The sequence below is a fragment of the Loxodonta africana genome, chromosome 2, assembly GCF_030014295.1.
Source record: "Loxodonta africana isolate mLoxAfr1 chromosome 2, mLoxAfr1.hap2, whole genome shotgun sequence".
Lineage (NCBI taxonomy): Eukaryota > Metazoa > Chordata > Mammalia > Proboscidea > Elephantidae > Loxodonta > Loxodonta africana.
The window spans coordinates 189013975-189033801 of record NC_087343.1 but is presented as its reverse complement, the minus strand read 5'-3'; the positions used below and the strand labels follow the sequence as shown (position 1 = coordinate 189033801).

Here is a 19827-nt window from a genome sequence, read left to right as displayed (position 1 = left end):
TGCATAATCTTTGACCGAAAGGTGAACTCCGAGAGTGGCTTCAGTCCTGAGTTAGAAGGGAGTGAAGGGACCATAATCTCAGGAGTTTCTCCAGTCTTTGTAAGGCCAGTAAGTCTGGTCTTTTTTGTGAATTTGATCTTTTGTTCTACATTTTTCTCCCACTCTGTCCGTGACCCTCTGTTGTAATCTCAGTCAGAGTGGTAGGTAGTGCTAGCCAGGCACCATCTAGTTCTTCTGGTCTCAGAGTTGTGTAAGGTGTAGACTAACTGCTCCCTTGAGTCTTTAGTTTTTTTTCACTCTCCTTTGCCCCAGATTAGAAGAGGCCGATAGTTGTACCTTAGATGGCTGCTCTCAAGTTTTTAAGACCCCAGGCACTACTCACCAAAGTAGGATGTAGAACATTGTCTTTAAGAACAATGTTGTGCCAACTGACGTAGAGGTCACCCAGTCTATGGTCTTTTGCTTTTGAGCCTGGGAACTTCATTCCATGAGGTGTTTAGTTATGTCCGAGGTTTTCCTGACCATGCCACTTGTGTGTTCTATTGTCCATATTAAAATATGAGGAGAACCTACAGTCATGTATTCAGAAATTGCCACCACCAAATCTGTATCTGCTGGTGGATATACTCCCTTACCCCCTCCCTCATCTGCTAGTATTTCTACATATCCATTTGTAGACTACTGTTTGTTAATACTATTGCTGCAGGACTGTCTATGCTATAGTAGTTAGCAGAGTTGTCCTTTATTCCTGCATGCCTCTCAGTGTCCTATCTTGCCTTGGTCATGTTATGTTGACTTCTCTCATACTGTGTACTGCCTTTCCCTTCACCAATATTAACGCGTGTCTACTCTGTCTTTGGTAATTTTCCCTCCCTCCCCCTCACATCCCTGGTTACCATCAAAGAATTTTTATTTTCCTGTCCATAAACCTTTTGTTGTTACTTTATAATAGCAATCTGATACAGTATTTGTCCTTTTCCTATTGACTTATTCACTCAGCATAATGCTCTCCAGATTTACCCATGTTGTCAGATGTTTCGCGGATTTGTCATTATTCTTTATTGTTGTGTAGTATTCCATTGTGTGTATGTAGCACAGTTTGTTAATCCATTCATCTGTTGATGGGCACTTAAGTTGCTTCCGCCTTTTGGCTACTGTTAATGATGTTGCAAGTAACATGGGTATACATATGCCTATTCAACATCACAGACTTCTTGCACTTAAGAAACCTAGACAGCACTTCAGCACTATGCTTGGGGGACATTTTAAATGGTGAAATCACCAACAAAAGCACAAAAAGACAAAAATTGTGGCACTAACAAGACCTCAAAAAGGACGCCTGTTAACATCATGAGAGCTGAAACAAGAAGGCAGAGGGTCACTTCCTTCAGCAGTAGCTGGAAACATACACATCAGGCAACTCAACCCTTTTGCAGCTCTGTACATGTCCATGAACGACTACAAATGTACTGACTTTGGGTTTACAAATACATTTTTAGCAAGTAAGCTCACTTCCAAATACAGATTCCTGGGAATGAGGACTGACTGTATATATGAATGTGTCTGCATACACACACAAACATACACGCACAAACACACCAAAAACATACCATTCAGGATGACAATTTTAAAATTTAAATACTACATTACCTATTTTTTATAAAATTATTCCATACAGAACCAACTTCTGCTTTCGCTTCTGTTTATAACCATGTTAAGTGCAAAAGTGAACAGGAGGAGGTGAGGATGTGCTCAGCTGCGGAGCTCTCAAAAGGACTATCGCAGGGAGGTATAGCTTCTGAGAACCGTTCTTGTACAGGGGGAAAACCCATATGAACAAGAGGCAAAGTACCAAGTGGCCTGCTTTTTGATGAGTCCTGCTGTGTAACCAATGTTGAGAAACAATTCACCAAACTGCTTGTCTTTTATTTGTAAGCAAATAAAGGTTTGTTTCTCTTTTGCATATAATTTTTTTAAATTTTATTGTGTTTTAGGTAAAAGTTTACAGTACAAATTAGTTTCTCATTCAAAAATTTATACACAAATTGCTTCGTGACATTAGTTGCAATCTCTGCAACATGTCAGCGCTCTCCCCCTTTCCTTTCACACCCCAGGCTCCCTGTGTCCATTCATCCATATAATTTGTTTCTTATGGTTAGTACGTTACAATCTATACAGAGGATAAAAGGACAATTATCCAACTGTCCATGGAGCAAGGACCATGTCTAATTCCCTGTTCTTTGTAGTACTTTATTCTACTGCTGATACTTTCAATAACAACAAAAGTGTTCTAATATGTAATAACCCACCCAATAGACCTAAAAAATAAACACTACTGGTTATTCAGTTTTATGCCACATAAAGAACACTGTACATTTTGCCACGAATAAAACCAGCAAATGAATAGCATTTCTTAAATAAACCTTAAGTCCCATTAGATGAAAATGCTTACCAGGTTCATTTCCTGCGTCAACTCTGAAAGGATTATTACTCCTATTATGCAGTGTTCTACAGTACCCTTTGGAGAAAATAACCAAGTTTAGCATAAGTGGAGAATTATGATTGGTTCTTTATGAATAAATCAGGCAATGTTTCCAAATAATGATATATTCAAGCATCACATTTAATTAATAATATATCTATTAAAATATGGAAAATGACTATGAGTTCTATAAACAAAGAATATCAAGCTCGTGTTTTGAAAATAAATTTATGTACACAAAGTTGAGTAGGGAAAAGCCCATCTACCTTAGAACTGCATGACACTCTTCAAAATGTTTTTGGCACCTTGGACTTACAATAAACTAAAGCTTCAAAATTCAAGAGTTGCATTTAATATTTTTCATATAATCAAGAATGAGCAAAAAATGCTTTTTAGTTCTATAATTGTCTTGAAGGGTACTGACATAGCTATAATTAATAAGTAGCTTAGTAACAAATTCAAATCTCTGGATCTAATATCACTTAGGTTCTTTTAATATTATTTAATAGTGCATGTGTATGCATTTATTAACCCATTGCTGTAGAACTGATTCTGACTCATAGCGACCCTACAGGACAGAGTAGAACTGCTCCATAGGGTTTCCAAGGAGCACCTGGTGGATTCAAACTGCTGACCTTTTGGTTAGCAGGCAAACTCTTAATCAGTATGCTACCAGGGTCTTCATGCATTTATTAGTTACCTTTAATGAAGGCATCTAAAGTACCCAACGCACTGGGGTAAATACATGACAATATAGTATATACATTCTCATAACATCTGTAATGTTTTTAGTCAACTCCCAATTTAGTCTCGAAAACTTCCTTCAAATCAAAATCCATATTTTACATGCACATTACTAACAAATTACCCTATTGCAAAATCACACCGGAAGTATGGAAACAATAAATGCAACACCCAATTATAGTACAATCATAAAAAAATCACTAGTACAGATGACACACTTTTCAAATCTTAATTTTACAGTTGATCATTCCTTCTAAGTATCACAGAATTGCACTAACATTGAGCAACCATGTGTAATTAAATTCAAATTATCTTAGGACAAAAAATGAAGAAAAGACACATCCAAGAATTTTTGCACTTTAAGACTTTATAGCTGGTTAAGACAGTCTGGGTATCTGAAGTGAGCTACAAATTTCCTACTCCCTGAAGCATCCATCCTATATACACTAAATCAGCGCTACTCCAAGTATGCTCACTGACCAGCTGCTGCACCATGAACCCACTGGTGGGCTGCAAACTTGATTCTAATCTGAGAAAGGTTTGTTACTGATCAGTGACAAGATATGGAGCCTGCACCAGGATATAAAACAGCTAGGTCACTAAACACACTGTTTAGGTCAGCTAGCATTCTTTTTGTTGTTGCTGTAGCAAGTCTTGGTCGATGAAGGAAGCACCATGTTGATTTACACTCTGACTCAAGCTCCGTATCTCGCTGCAGTAACACAGGAAAGAAGATGCACAAACTCTGAGTCAGTAAAGATTTAACAAACCTTGAAATAATTTTTAGGGCAAAACTCACAGAAGCTGCTAATGCCCAAAGGAGCCATGTGGTACTATTTTAGAGCAGAAGAACATTAAAGGCAATTGCTTTCTCATGACTCAAGGTTAGGTCAAGTCATATACCCAGAAAGCAAGTGCTAAATATTTTGTGATGACACTACAATAAACTTAGAAGATAAAATATCTTGTTTCTTCTGGCCTTCCAAACTGACGAAAGCTAACAGAGGACATGAACTCAGCGTAAACCGAACTTAACGCCACTGAGAAAGGAGCTTGAGAAATGTTAGCCAACAAGAATTATTGTACTCCATGCTGCGTGCTGCGTGCGTGTTCAGTGTTCGATCTTGATTTTACTTTAAAAGAACTCCAAGGTCTAATTTTGTCTGCGCTAATGACTTTTTTTTAAATATGGTTTTCCTTAATTTATTTTTCTTATTGTACTTTAGATGAAGGTTTACAGAACAAATTAGTTTAGCATTAAACAATACACATATTGTTTTGTGAAACTGGTTGCCAATCCCACAACATGTCAACACTTTCCCCTTCTCGAACTTGGGTTCCCCTTTACCAGCTTTCCTGTCCCCTCCTGCTTTCCCATTGTTGCCTCAGGGCTGGTGTGTCCGGTATAGTCTCCTTTTGTTTTACGGGCCTGCCTAATCTTTGCCTGAAAGGTTAGTTTCAGGTGTTATTTCAGTACTAAATTAAAAGGGTACATGGGGCCATACTCTAGGGGTTTCTTCAGTCTCTGTAAAGGCCAGTAAGTCTGGTCTTTTTGTTATGAGTTAGAATTTTGTTTTACATTTTTCTCCAGGTCTGTCTAGGACCCTCTATTGTGATCCCTGTCAGAACAGTTGGCGGTGGAAGCTGGACACCATCCAGTTTTGCTGGACTCAGTCCTGTGGAGGTTCTGGTAGTTGTGGTCCATTAGTCCTTTGGACTAATCTTTCCCTCCTACAATGTTCTCCATTTCATTTCTTATTTGGGTTATTTGCATCCTGTCCTGTTTTTCTTCTGTCAGTTTGGCCAATGGTTTGTCAATTTTGTTGATCTTTTCAAAAAACCAATTTTTGGTTTTGTTGATTCTTTCTATTGTTTTTCTATTCTCTATTTCATTTATTTCTGCTCTGGTCTTTATTATGTCTTCTGGTGGCTGTGGGATTCTTTTGCTGTTCTCTATTTGTTCCAGTTGTGTAGCTCATGTTTTGATTTTGTCCCTTTCTTCTTTTTTGATATGTACATCTGTGCCTATAAATTGACCTTTAAGCACTGCCTTTGCTGTGTCCCAGAGGTTATGGTTTCATGTGTTTTCATTTTCATTTGATGCTAGGAATTTTTTGATTCATTTTTTATTTCTTCTATTACCCAGTAGTTTTTTTTTTTTTTTTTTAGTAGTTTGTAAGCAAAGTATTATGCAGCTTCCATGTATCTGATTTTTTTCCTTGCTCTCCCTGTTACTAATTTCTACTTCTATGGTGCTGTGATCAGAGAAGATGCTTTGTATTATCTTGATGTTTTGGATTTTGTTGAGGGTTGCTTTGTGGCCTAAAGATGTGGTCTATTCTGGAGAATGTTCCATGTGCACTGGAAAGAATGTGTACTTTGTGCTGTTGGGTGCAGTGTTCTACATGTCTATGAGGTCAGTCAAGTTGGATGATTGTGGCCTTTATATCTTCTGTATCTTTGCTGAGTTTCGTTCTAGACGTTTTGTCTTTTACTGTGAGTGGTGTGCTGAAGTCTCCTACTATCATTGTGGAACTGTCAATTTCTCTTTTCAGTGCTGTTAGAGTTTATGTATTTTGGAGCCCTGTCACTGGGTGCGTAAATATTTATTATGCTTATGTCCTCTTGGTGGACTGTCCCTTTAATCATTACATATGATGTCCTTCCTCATCTTTTATGGTGGATTTTGTTTTAAAATCTATTTTATTTGAGATTAGTATTGTCACTTCGGTTCTTTTTTGGTGGCTATTTGCTTGATGTATTTTTTTCCATCCTTTGATTTTTAAGATATTTGTGACTTTGTTTCTAAGATGTGTCTCTTGTAGACAGCATATTGATGGTTTCTGTTTTTTCTAATCCATTCTGTCATTCTGTCTCTTTATGGGTACATTTAAGCCATTTATGTTCACTGTGATTGATAGGTAGGAGTATACTGCTATCATTTTGTAGCGCTTTTTTTTTTTTTTTTTAGTGGACTGACATTCTCTTTGTTCTTCTTACTCTTCTGTGCTAAATTCCTTTTGTTTGTGGATTTTTTGTTTGTTTCTTTTGTTTTTGAAGGTTTTGTGTTTACTGAGACTTTATGTATTCCTTCTTTATCCTGGTAAGCAGGTATGTTAACTTTTTTTGTGGTTACCTTGAAATTTACCCCATCTTCCTAAGTTTAAACCAGTCTTATTATTTGATATCGCCTCGGCCCCCTCTGCCATAATTTATTCCCTTTTTTATTGTTCTGATGTTATTGTCATTTACAGATTGATCTCTCTGGCTCCCTGTTGTAAATCTTTGTTTTGTTTTATTCTTGAGAGTTCATTACCTAGGTTGTTACCTGGCTGATGCTGTCTTGCGTCTAGACTTAGGTTGTTGGTTCTCTAACTGAAGGACTCCCTTTAATCATTCTCTTAAGTTTGGTTTTTACATATTCCCTTAATTTCTGTTTATCTGGAAATGTCCTAATTTCACCATCATATTTGAGCAAGAGTTTTGCAGAATACATTATTCTTGGTTGGCAGTTTTTTTCTTTCAAGATTTTATCCATTGCCTCCTTGCCTGCATGGTTTCTGCCAAGCAATTACAGTTTAGGCTTATTGTTTCCCTTTGGTATGTGACTCTTTGTTTTTCTCAAGCTGCTCTCAGGATTCTTTGTCTTTAGTTTTAGCGAGTGTCATTATGACATGTCTTGGTGATTTTCTTTTGAGGTCTATCCTATATGGGGTTCACTGGGCTTCTTGGATGGTCGACTTTTTGTGTTTCATGATATTAGGGAAGTTTTCTGTTAGCATATCTTCAGTGGTTCTCTCCGTATTTTCCGTTTTCTCCCCCTCTTCTGGAACTCTGATAACATGCAAATTTTTGCTCTTGACTGTATCCCACATCATTGTCAGGGTTTCTTCATTTTTCCTCTGATTTTTCCTCAAATTAAGTGGTATTCAAGGATTTATCTTCAATTTCGTTGATCTTTCATTTTTTCAAATTTGCTTCTGAAACTTTCTATTGCACTGTCCATTTTTGAAATCTTGTTTATCTTTTGAATTTCTAATTGCTGTTTTTGATTTCTAGTTGTTTGACATTTTGTTCCTGTATTATTTTCCTGAATTCTTCCATTGCTTTGTTTTCCTTGATTTTGTCTGTATTTTCCATGATTTTCTCTATTTTCTTCGTTATTTTTATCTTCATTTTCCTTCATCTCTTGGAGAGCCCTGACTATTTCAGTTTTGAATTCCCTATCAGGTTGTTCCTGTGTCTTTTCTTCTACCATAAGGTATTCTGGTGTTTTTATTTTGGATGCTTTCTGAAGCCATCCTATCCTTTTTTAATATATGTTTTGATATTGTCTGCTATCTCTAGGATGCGGAAACCCTGGTGGTGTAGTGGTTAAGTGCTATGGCTGCTAACCAAAAGGTCGGCAGTTCGAATCCGCCAGGTGCTCCTTGGAAACTCTACAGGGCAGTCCTACTCTGTCCTACAGGGTTGCTATGAGTCGGAATCGACTCGACAGCAGTGAGTTTTTCGTTTTTTTTTTTTTCTAGGTCAGTCAAGAATTTTTTTTTTACTGATTGTAGATTTGTTTGTTTCATCCTGCTTTTTTGTTTTATTTGATTATGTCTGGGCAGGCAGGCTAGGTGTGTTTTGTTGCTTGTTCACCTGTGGACACAATACTTCTCACCACCTTGTCTAGGTGGGCAGAGCCAGTCACTCAGCTATGGTGCAGCAGGGTGGGTCCAGCGGGTATGGAGGGGTGGGGATGAGTAGTTTGCAGCCAACAGTTGGTACTGGTGGGCAGTGCAGGGCGGGGTCCAAAGAACTACATCTGTGCCACTCAGGGATGCTGGGCACATGGCACGGATAGGCAACACAGAAGGGAGAGGATGTAATGTGTGCAGCTATGTGGGTAAGTGAAAGAAGAGAAGGAAGAAAAACAAAAGCAAAAAACAGAAGGAAAAAAGAAGGAAATAAAATGGTGGAGCGTTAGGATTTGGCAGGTAGGGGCATGGCAGACCTGGTGCAGCCACGTGCCAGTGGCTCTCTAGCTGAGCGTTGTGCTCGGCCTGTCAAGAAGGAGCATGGGAAGCTCATGGGGCTAGGTGGGCAGGGGAAAGAAAAGGAAAGAGGGGAAGGAAAAGATGAAACCAACCAACAAACAAATTAAAAAAATATATAGTGGTGGGGGAGCCGGCCTTTGGGGGCAGGACAGAATTGAGGTGGCAGCGAGGTGATATCTATCCAATCAGGCACAGCCCGTCAGGAAGGGGTGGAGGCACTGCAGGGCCTAGGTGGGAGGGAGAAGGGGAAAGAAAGAAAAATTGAAAATATGGAGCCGAGGGAGCTGACCTGTGGGAGTGGCGCAGACCTCGAAGGGCCACGTGCCAGAGGCTCTCCAGTCGAGTGTTACAGCACAGCCTGCCAAGGGCAGGAGGGGCACACAGAGCTAGGTGAGTGGGAGAAAGGGAAGGAAGGAAGGGAGAGAGTGAAGAAAAAACAAAAAAAAAAGTGAATAAAAAATTAATTATAAGGGACTGACAGATTCAGTCAGTGATAGCAACACAGATTTGGGGAGGCAGTGCACCGTGATCTCCGGCTCAGCAGTGCAGCTCAGCTCCTCAAGAAGGTTCAGAGGCAGTGCACAGGGCTGGGTGGGTGGGAGAAAGGAAAGGAGAGAGAGAGAAAATAAACAGAACAAAAAAAATCACAGCCCATCAGGAAGGGGAGAACAGCACACAGGGCTAGCTGGGCAGGAGAAAGGAAACAAAGGAAGAAAGAAGCAACAAAAAATAACCAAAAAACAAACAAAAAAAAATAAACCAAAACAACAACAAACAGAAAAACAGCACTGAAAGGGCCAGCCAGTAAGAGCAGGGCAGACCCGAGTGGCAGTTCGCTGGCATCTCTCTGGCCAAGCGACTGTGACCCGCTGGAAAGTGGTAGAGGCCACGTAGCGGGAAGAAGGGTGGGGATGGGAAAGCATGCATCCCTGGTTGCCAAGTGCTCTGTCTCTTGTTCAGAGCTCCTTGAAGCTGCCTTCCCATACTCCTTGTCCATGGTCCTTGGTGGCTAAGGTCAAAGATGGTGAATCCAGGAGGCAGCGAGTCAATGTCTCTCCGACTGAGTGACCATGACCCGTTGGAAAGCGGTGTAGGCCACAAACAGGGAAGAAGGGTAGGGGTTGAGAAAGCGTGTATCCCTAGTTACCGGGTGCTCTGTCTCTTGTTCGGAGCTCTGTGAAGTTGCCTTCCTGTACTCCCTGTCTGCATTCCTTAGTGGCTATAATCCAAGATGGCAAATCTGTGCCACATTAGCTGGTAGGGGACCTCCACTCCTTAGCTCTCCTCATTCTCTGTTCTTTGTCAGTTTCTTGTTCCATTTGGTACTTGATCAAGTTTTTGTTTTTTTTTTTAATTGTGCTTTAAGTGAAAGTTTACAAATCATGTCAGTCTCTCACGAAAACTTATGTACACCTCGCTACATACTCCCAATTTCTCTCCCCCTAATGAGACAGCTACTCCCTCCCGCCACTCTCTCTTTTTGTGTCCATTTCGTCAGCTTCTGACTGCCTCTACCGTCTCATCTCCCCTTCAGGCAGGAGATGCCAGCATAGTCTTAAGTGTCCACCTGATCCAAGAAGCTCACTCCTCACCAGCATCCCTCTCCAACCCATTGTCCAGTCCAATCCCTGTCTGAAGAGTTGGCTTTGGGAATGCTCCTGTCCTGGGCCAATAGAAGGTCTGGGGGCCATGACCACTGGGGTCATTCTAGTCTCAGTCAGACAATTAAGTCTGGTGTTTTTATGAGAATTTGGGGTCTGCACCCCACTGTTCTCCTGCTCCCTCAGGGGTTCTCTGTTGTGTTCCCTGTCAGGGCAGTCATCAGTTGTAGCCGGGCACCATCTAGTTCTTCTGGTCTCAGGCTGATGTAGTCTCTGGTTTATGTGGCCCTTTCTGCCTCTTGGGCTCGTAATTACCTTGTGTCCTTGGTGTTCTTCATTCTCCTTTGATCTAGGTGGGCTGAGACCAATTGATGCATCTTAGATGGCCACTTGCTAGCGTTTAAGACCCTACTTGATCAAGTTCTTTATTCCTTCATTTGATGCTTATGGTTTCAGGACTGATGTCTGTATCTGTTTTACTTAGTTTTTTGGGTCTTTGCTGCAGAGGAACAGCATAGTGCTTCTGTCTATAGTGCCATGTTGGCTCTGCCAACTGCTAACGATTCTTGATAAATTGTGTGGAATCTTAGTAAATGATATGAAACCAAACGAAAAACCCACTGTCATCTAGATGATTCTGACTCATAGCAACTCTATAGATATGAGGGGGAAGCTACTGTGTTAGCCAAAATTACAAGCACAACTCTAAAGTAAGAGCTCATCAGCCTCATAACAAACTATCCCTCTGCCTCACTGTACGCTGATCTCCTCAGGGCTAAGAAATGCACTTATTCCTGGGAATATTTGTTAACCAGCGATTTAATAACATGAACAAAAGAGTCTAGTATTTCATATTCTGAAGTTTTCAGTATGGAACTATATGATAGAATTATATCTTAAACAGTGGTTAAATTTTAAAGTTACTAAGAAGTAAAATTTCAAAGTGATAATTACCCCTAACTGCTAATAAACCAATACTGAACCATCTCTCAATTAATCCAACACCGTCAGTTTTTCTTCTAGAACTGTCACAGATTACTGTTCCTTCAGCTAAACACTAGCTAAGGTAGTGTCTTGTAATTAGTAACAGCGTTTGTAGGGAAAAAAGCGTATTTAAATATTTGAATTACACTGGATAGGGCACGGTTATCAAGAAGAAAGCACACAGGAACCAACAGCAGATTTAGATTTTCCACCTCACACTCACCCCCACACAATTACTGTGTGAAATGGCAAGTGGAATTGCTAGCACAATTTAATTTCCTCTTGCCTTTTTTTTTTTTCCAGAGTCCAAATACCTGAATTTGTGTAACTTAAATGTTAAAAATGCACATAACTTCAATCAGTTAGGTTGAAAAACATTCTTGAAAAATTGATACAGTCAAAGTGGTACAGTACAAAAATTTTAAATATGTCTATCTTAAAGGTAGAAGGCTTGTTGAAGTGCTAGCTCTATATTTTACTAGGTCACTATGTGACTTTATGGAGACTACTTGACCTTTCTAAGCCTGTTTTCTCACTGACAAAATGAAATCCATTTCACAGGATTAAAAGGAGGATTGAATTAGATAATATATGAAAAGCATTATACATGTTTTATATATATGTAGTACATAAATAGATACATATCACAAAAGAAGAGCATATATTTTTTAAATTAGAAAACATTATACTTTGCATTCTTCTGGTTTGGAAGTTACAGAACTCTATAACAGCATGATCCTTATTTACTTACAATAAAAGATAAATGACCTGAGAATGAATAATAAATCATAATTAATATGGTACTGGTTGCTACACATCAGATTACAGAGCTTTATAAGTAGTAGTATTCTAAACTAAAAAAGCAACTAGTGATGTCCCAATAATGTAATAAGACCTTCTTACCTGTAGAAACTTTTTCACATCAGCAATAATTTCTCTGAAGATAAACTGGTCTTTCTGAACCTCAAACCACCCCAACTTAGTTATTTTAGCAATGACTTGAACAAGAGCTTGGATGACAAAGGGAGCCAGCTTGGGTTGTGATGCCACATAATGCAGAATGTAGTTTCCTATAAAGAAAATATTCTGTGATCATTTGGACTTTTCAGTAACATAATGTAAGTCATGTGAAGAAAAAGAGACGTCAATAACTCTTTGACAAAAAGTTAACCCTTTTCCCCAAGATATGTACTTATTTATATAGTCAGTTCTAAGCCTTGTTTTAAAAACGCAAATTTGTTTCAATGCAATCGATGTATTAGGAGATATGGGCAGTTTCCGGGTTACGAATGAGTTCCATTCCTAAATCTGTATTTAAGTCAAATTTGTACATAAGGTTTAACAGTTGGGTACAGTTCATATCTAACGTCAGTCAAATGTTTGTCTTAGTATATTATATGTAGTGTACCTTTCTATGCATAAGAAACATTAAAGAAACACTTCCAGATGCACTAAAACATCTTTAAGGTAATAATACAGTAATAATAACATTTTGATGTGCATCGCAAAGTCGCTACCATTTATTATAAACCACTGTACGTACCTCGAGTTTTTAATATAATAGGCTTTATGAAGGACAGCACGTTAACTATGAGTTGTATGTAAGTCAGATATTCGTAACCCGGGGACTGACTGCAGTTTGACTGTAATTTGAATACAACGAGAATGTTACTTTTGTTTATATGTGATTTCATCCACAAAAAAAAGCTAAGTGAATGCAGAAAACTCCAACCAGGCCAACTGAACTCAGCCATGTAAGAATACACAAAATGCACACACTTCTAACACATACCAGCTACCTAAGTTCACCCTGCGTGTTATAAGCCACTCTCATCCTCATCTGGTGTTATAACTTCCCATCTCCTTTCCATAATCTTCCTTCTACCACTTCATAGTAACTCATGAGGTGCAACCCTTCTGATGCCCACGTTCCCAAATAAACTTCGAGTCTTTATCAAGGTAACGTTTCGTATTTATTACAGTACTTACGAATTTCTAAACTATTTAATATGTATAAAACAACCTACTGCTTTTATTAGATTTGTCTTTTTTTTTTTAATGTGCCATTGACAAAGTTTTGCAATGTTGTTTCCATAACCCCATTTTTCTCATAAGCCCTATGGCTTTTACTGCATGACATTACACAGCACAGTCAGTTTTAGGAAAATGCATGTCATGTTATAGAAAAACTATCTTGTTTAAGCAGCATACAAAAATACAAATAGTAAAAAAAAAAAAAAATTTTTTTTTTTAATAGTACATATGATAAAATAAGTACAGAAATTTAAAAAAGTAAGAATAGAACAGTAAAGCTTGGAATAAAGTTAATATACCAAAATTATTAAAGGTGAGTAGGAAATTCAGCTATGAGCTTCTAGTGGACTAAGTAATTGAAGTCAGGTAACAAATACGCTACAAAGGCTACCAGAAAACATACAAAATAAATGTAAAATAAAGGGGAAAACAACAGCCTGAGACCAGAAGAACTAGATGGTGCCCGGCTACAACTGATGACTGCCCTGACAGGGAACACAACAGAGAACCCCTGAGGGAGCAGAAGAGCAGTGGGATGCAGACCCCAAATTCTCATAAAAACACCAGACTTAATTGTCTGACTGAGACTAGAATGACCCCAGTGGTCATGGCCCCCAGACCTTCTGTTGGCCCAAGACAGGAACATTCCCAAAGCCAACTCTTCAGACAGGGATTGGACTGGACAATGGGTTGGAGAGGGATGCTGGTGAGGAGTGAGCTTCTTGGATCAGGTGGACACTTAAGACTATGCTGGCATCTCCTGCCTGAAGGGGAGATGAGACGGAAGAGGCAGTTAGAAGCTGGCGAAATGGACACGAAAAGAGAGAGTGGCGGAAGGGAGTAGCTGTCTCATTAAAATTAGGGGGAGAGAAATTGGGAGTATGTAGCAAGGTGTATATGGGTTTTCGTGTGAGAGACTGACTTGATTTATAAACTTTCACTTAAAGCACAATAAGAAATACATGGAATAAAAAGGAACTACCACAAGATGCTCAAGAAAGGATTTATGTGGTGAGGATATGGAGAAACTGGAACCTTCACACATGGCTGGTAAGAATGCAAAATGGTACAGCCACTTTGGAAAACAGTTTGGCAGTTTCTTAAAAGGTAAGCATAAATCTACCTTATGGCCCAGCAACTGTACTCCTAGGTATCTATCTACTCAAGAGAAATGAAAACATATGTCGACACAAAGACTTGTATGTCAATGTTCAAGTTAGCATTATTCATAGTTAGCAAAAAGGAGAAAAAACCCAAACATCCATCGACTAGTGAAGAGATAAACACAGAGGTTATTCAAATCTAATTTCCTCATTTGCACAAGAATAACAACAGTGCCCATCTCATAAGTTTGTTTGGAAGATAAAACAAGATTGTGCAAATCTAGCAAATAGTAAACACTATAAAATGCTAGCTATTATTTATTATGAAACTAAAATGCTTTTTTGATTACGTGTAGCTTTGTATAACACACATCACTGTTCATCACTGGATGGGAAAAGAAGACTTGACTACTCACCCTAAAAAAATGGCAGAATTAAATAATTCACATGCTTAGTAACAGTTTAGCAAATTAAAAAAAAAAGTTTATTTATAAAGTGCAATTTCATAAAAGCATAATAAACCACTTACTGATATCTATCCTCTGTTCAACAGGTAAAGGTCTGACTCGGCTAACGAGTTTTGAAAGACATGTTGCTGCGAGGAGCTGGGCATAGGATGTCTGTAAAGAATAAATTTTTATTTGTTGTCACAAATGAAATTAGAATGATCAAAACACTATGACAGGAACTTTTCCTAAGGAATAATGAGACTATTTCAGGTTTCCCAAATCAGCTCAGTAGATTTGCATAAAACACACACACACGCATATATATATACACACAACATACGACCCCTCATAAGGGATCAGTAGCTAAGGGAGGTGCAGATAGTATCCTCAAATAACAGCAAACAATCAGAGAAATAAATGACCACAGACAAGTTCAAATAAAATACTCTTTACCATAGACCACATGATCAGGCCTCTGATTATCTCTTCAAATTCACCTGGTTCCACTCCTCACCACGGTCCATCTTTAACAGCCTTCTTTTTGTTCCTTTCAATGCCTTCCCCACTCTCACCTCCCTACTTCTTCAGAACCATGTCTGACTATTTTTCTCTGGCTATCAATTGTCTTAATGTTGTTGTTGTGTGTTGTGGAGTCAATTCTAATTCATAGCCACCCTACAGGACAGAGTAGAACTGCCCCATAGGGTTTTCTAGACTGGAATCATTACAGCAGAAGATTGCCAGGCCTTTTTGCCTGTGGAGCAGCTTGCCGGTTTGAACCGCCAACCTTTCGGTTAGCAGCCTAGCACTTAACCACTGCCCCACCAGGGATCCTTAACTGTCTTAATGTTGTTTTTGTTAGACACTGTTGAGTCAGTTCTAACTCACAGCCATCCTATGTACAACAGAACAAAACCCTGCTCAATCCTCCGCCATCCTCACAACTGTTGCTATGTTTAAGCCCACTGCTGCAGCCATTGTATCAACCCATCTTTTTGAGGGTCTTCCTCTTTTTCGATGACTCTCTACCTTACCAAGCATGATTTCCTTCTCCAGGGATTGGCTGCCCTGATAACGTGTCCGAAGTATGTGACACAAAGTCTTGCCATCCTTGCTTCTAAGGAGCATTCTGGCTGTACTTTCAAAGACAGGTTAGTTTATTCTTCTGGCAGTCTGTAGTACAGTCAATACTCTTTGCCAATACCGTAACTCAAAGGCATCAATTCTTCTTCAGTCTTCCTTATTCACTGCCTGGCTTTCAAATGCAAATGAGGAGACTATGAATATCATGTCTTGGATCAGCCTTAGTCCTAAAACTGACATCTTTGCTTTTTAACACTTTAAAGAGGTCTTTTACAGCAGATTTGTCCAATGCAATACGTCATTTGATTTCTTGATTGCTGCTTCCATGAGTGTTGACTGTGGATCCAAGTAAAATGAAATACTTGACAACTTCAATCTTTTTTCTCTTTACCATGTTGCTTATTGGTCCAACTGTGAAGATTTTTGTTTTCCTTATGTTGAGGTGTAATCCATACTGAAGGCTATATAGTCTTTGATCTTCATCAGTAAGTGCTTCAAGTCCTCTTTGCTTTCAGAAAGCAAGGTTGTGTCATCTGCACATTGCAGGTTGTTAATGAGTCTTCCTCCAATCCTAATGCTGCGTTCTTCTTCACATAGTCCAGCTTCTCGGATTACTTGTTCAGCATACAGACTGAACAAAAATGGTGGAAGGATACAATCCTGATGCACACCTTTTCCTGATTTTAAACCACACAGTATTCCCTTGTTCTGTTCAAATGACTGCCTCTTGGTCTATGTACAGTTTCTGCATGAACACCAGTAAGTGTTCTGGAATTCCAATTTTGTGCAATGTTTTCCATAATTTGTTATGATCCACACAGTCGAATGTCTTAATAGTGACTTACTCAAACTCTCTAAGCACGTGCTCATTCTTGAAAATTCAGTTCAGCTATTCATTCTACCCCCAGAAATTCCTTGCAAAGATAGTCCCTCTTTTTTTTCTCTAAGGCAAGAGGTAGGCAAACTATACAGTCCATGGACCAAATGCAGCCCACTGCCTGTTTTTGCACAGCCCATGAGCTAAGAATGGTTTTCACAATTTTAAACAGCTGATAAAAAATATCAAAAGAATAATATTTTGTGATATGTGAAAATTACATGAAATCCAAATTTCAGTGTCTCTAAATAAATTAGAACACAACCATGCTCATTCATTTATATATTGTCTACAGCTACTTTTGTGCTATAAAGGTTAGAACACAACCATGCTCATTCATTTATATACTGTCTACAGCTACTTTTGTGCTATAAAGGCAGGGTTGAATAGCTGAGACAGAGACCATACGTGGGGCCCTCCAACTGCTGCTGAGCTCACTATAAATTTCAGTGGTGTAGTCATAACTCGACAGTATCTAGAGCGCCATGAGTATTGCCATGACATGGAATGTACTTTTTATTATTACCACTGCATACCTATCGTGTCAAAACAACAGGAGGTAAAGGCAGATTTCAAATGTGTAGCTTTTAAGGCACAGTGGAATATGAATTATTGTTATTGAATTACTGGCAAAGCACTGCGCTTTTTATGCAATGACACTATAAAACCAAACCCGTTGCCGTCATGTCAATTCCGACTCATAGTGACCCTATAGGACATAGTAGAACTGCCCCACAGGGTTTCCAAGGAGTGCCTGGTACATTTGAACTGCCAACCTTTTGGTTAGCAGTTGAGCTCTTAACCACTGTGCCAACAGGGCTTTTCCGCAATGACACTATAACTGTCCTAAAGAATACAATATAGGTTGACAATACCACACTAAGCGCTTTTAACAGTCCCATCTAACAAGAAAGCAATAGTCAGAAAAAGCAAAAAATTCAGAAAACACCTCATCCCAGGGGAATTTCTTTACAAAAATAAAATACGAAAATAAGGCTGCAACCAATGTTGAGTTTCAACGTGGAAATTAACAAAACATCTGTTAGCCAAGCAAGAAAAGCCATTTACTAATGGTAAGTTAATTAAATCATTATGGTTTTACTGCAGCAACAGAAGTTATGTATGTAGAAAAAACTTGAAGTTATGTATGTAGAAAAAACTTGTTAAAGACTACTAGTCTTTCAATGAGGACAAAAGCTTGAAGAGTTGACATCTGAATAACTTCAAAAGTCGATTTAAAAACAATGCAAATGATTTGGAGAGGTTCTCTCCTTGGTTCTTGATGAGTGGACAGCTGTTACTGATACTGTTGCTGTTACTGAGACATACTCTCTGTTATGCCAGAAGTCAATGCTGAGTTTGAAGTGACTGAAGAATTTGCCTCTATGAACAGTCTGTGTGGAACTATAGGCTAGAACATTTTCAAAGAAGTTAGGAAAACACCAATTCAGTACAACCTCAAGTAAAATGTGCTAAGATGTATTACAACCGATGGTGGTAAAAATATGTGGTGCAGAAGAGGGATTGGTTGGACAAATTTACAAAGCTTGTGAAGATGTAAGATGTTTAAAGCCTATGGTATTCACTGAATCACTCATCAGCAGGTGCTCTGTAGAAAATACTTGAATCTATCATATGTTAATGAATTGGTAGTGTTAACAGCAGACTGCATTTGCTTTTGGAGGCTTAAATTTATCTTCAGCTCTGTGAATTTCTTCAGAAATCGAAGCTGAATATCTTGACTTTCCCTACCACACAACACTCAATAGCTTAGCAGTGGTGAAGTTTTACTGCAATTTTTTGAGCTCAGGACTGAAATTATCCTGAAAGGGAAGAACTACCTTCAAACACCACTACTGAACAATAAATGGCTTTGGAAATTGGCTTTTGTTGAACACTTGATAATGTGTTCCTAAAATTACAACATTTCCTAAAAGGTAAACAGAAGGTAAACAGTGCTGAGTGATTATGCTGCATAAAGTCATTTCGATGACAACTATGTGTGAATCACATGTAATGTCAAGCTGCTTTATACACTTTCCATGCTGTCAAAAGTTAAAACAAGTAGCGAGATCTCCACCTCCACACAAATTTGCAGCAGATGTATTTTCTGAGTTTAAGTTATAGCTCCAGCAGTGTTTTTTATATCTTGATGCAAGAACAAAGTAAATTTCAAAATCCATTCAACTGCACAATTGAGGAGTTTCCATCTAACCTTCAATTGGAAGTGATTTATCTACAATGTGATGACATGTTAAAAGGCAAATATCAAGAAAAAATTTAACAGAATTCTATAAAGGCCTTCAAAGTGATGAATATCATCAATTAAAATCATACACTCATGGGAGGAAACAGAATGTGTGGCTAATTGTCTCCCTAGACAACCGAACCCCCTTTCACCTGAGACCAGAGGAACTGGAGAGTGTCCACCTACTATTACTGAACATTTTAATCAAAAATTCTACAGAAAAACTCTAACCAAAAGAGGGGAAATGCAGAACAGAATTTCAAATTCTCACAGAATCCAGACTTTCTGAAGCCACAGGGCATGAATGAACCCCCGAAAACTATTACCCTGAGATAATCTTTAAACTTAAACCAAAAATATCCCCTAAAGTCTTCTTAAAACCAAGTAGTAGTTTAGTTTAACTAGTAAAGAAATGTCTGCTTTCAGCACTGTGCTCTTTTAAGATCTATGTATATGGGATCAAATTGACAAGAGCAACTCCAAAAATTAGACAGGAAACTTAGCTGGCAGTAAGTTTATATTAATGGGGAGGAACGATTTGGAAAGGGAGGGTGAGAATGGTTGCACAACTGGAAGAATGTAATCAATGTCACTAAACTGTACATGTAGAAAACCAAAGACACATGGAAAACACTAGCCCAAAGGACTAAAGGACCAAATGAACCAGACTCCACCAGCGTGAGACCAGCAGAACTAGATGGTGCCTGACTACCACCAATGATGGCCCTGACAGGGAACACAGCAGAGAGTCTCAGAGTAGGAGAAAAATGTAGAACAGAAATCAAATTCATGTAAAAAGACCAGGCTTAATGGTCTGACAGAGACTGGAGGAACCCCTGAAACTATGGCCCCCAGACGCACTGTTAACCCCAAACCGAAACCATTCCCAAAGCCCACTCTTTAGACAAAGATAAGACAGGATTATAAAACAAAAAAATAATACACATGAGGAATGTGCTTCTCAGTTCCAACAGATATATGAGACCAAGTAGGCAGCTCCTGTCTGAAAGCAGGATGAGAAGGCAGGAAGGGACACGAACTGGTCAAATGGACACAGGGAACCCAGAATGGAAAGGGGGAGTGTGCTGTCACATTGTGAGGATTGCAACTAATGTCACAAAACAATAAAAGAAAAAAAATTGTACATACAGAAACTGTTGAATTGGTATATGTTCTACTG

The 19827-nt window shown here is 38.8% G+C and overlaps 1 protein-coding gene across 1 annotated transcript in view; it reads right to left on the bottom strand.

Annotated features, from left to right (window-relative positions):
• The window catches only part of RANBP17 (RAN binding protein 17), a 120652-nt gene that overhangs the window by 93035 nt on the left and 7790 nt on the right, over nucleotides 1-19827 (bottom strand). The window contains exons 3-5 of the mRNA XM_064279109.1: nucleotides 14520-14610; nucleotides 11757-11923; nucleotides 2453-2518 (exon numbers count right to left, since the gene is read on the bottom strand). Coding sequence (XP_064135179.1) covers nucleotides 2453-2518; nucleotides 11757-11923; nucleotides 14520-14610 — 324 coding nt within the window. The remainder of the gene's footprint in view (nucleotides 1-2452; nucleotides 2519-11756; nucleotides 11924-14519; nucleotides 14611-19827) is intronic.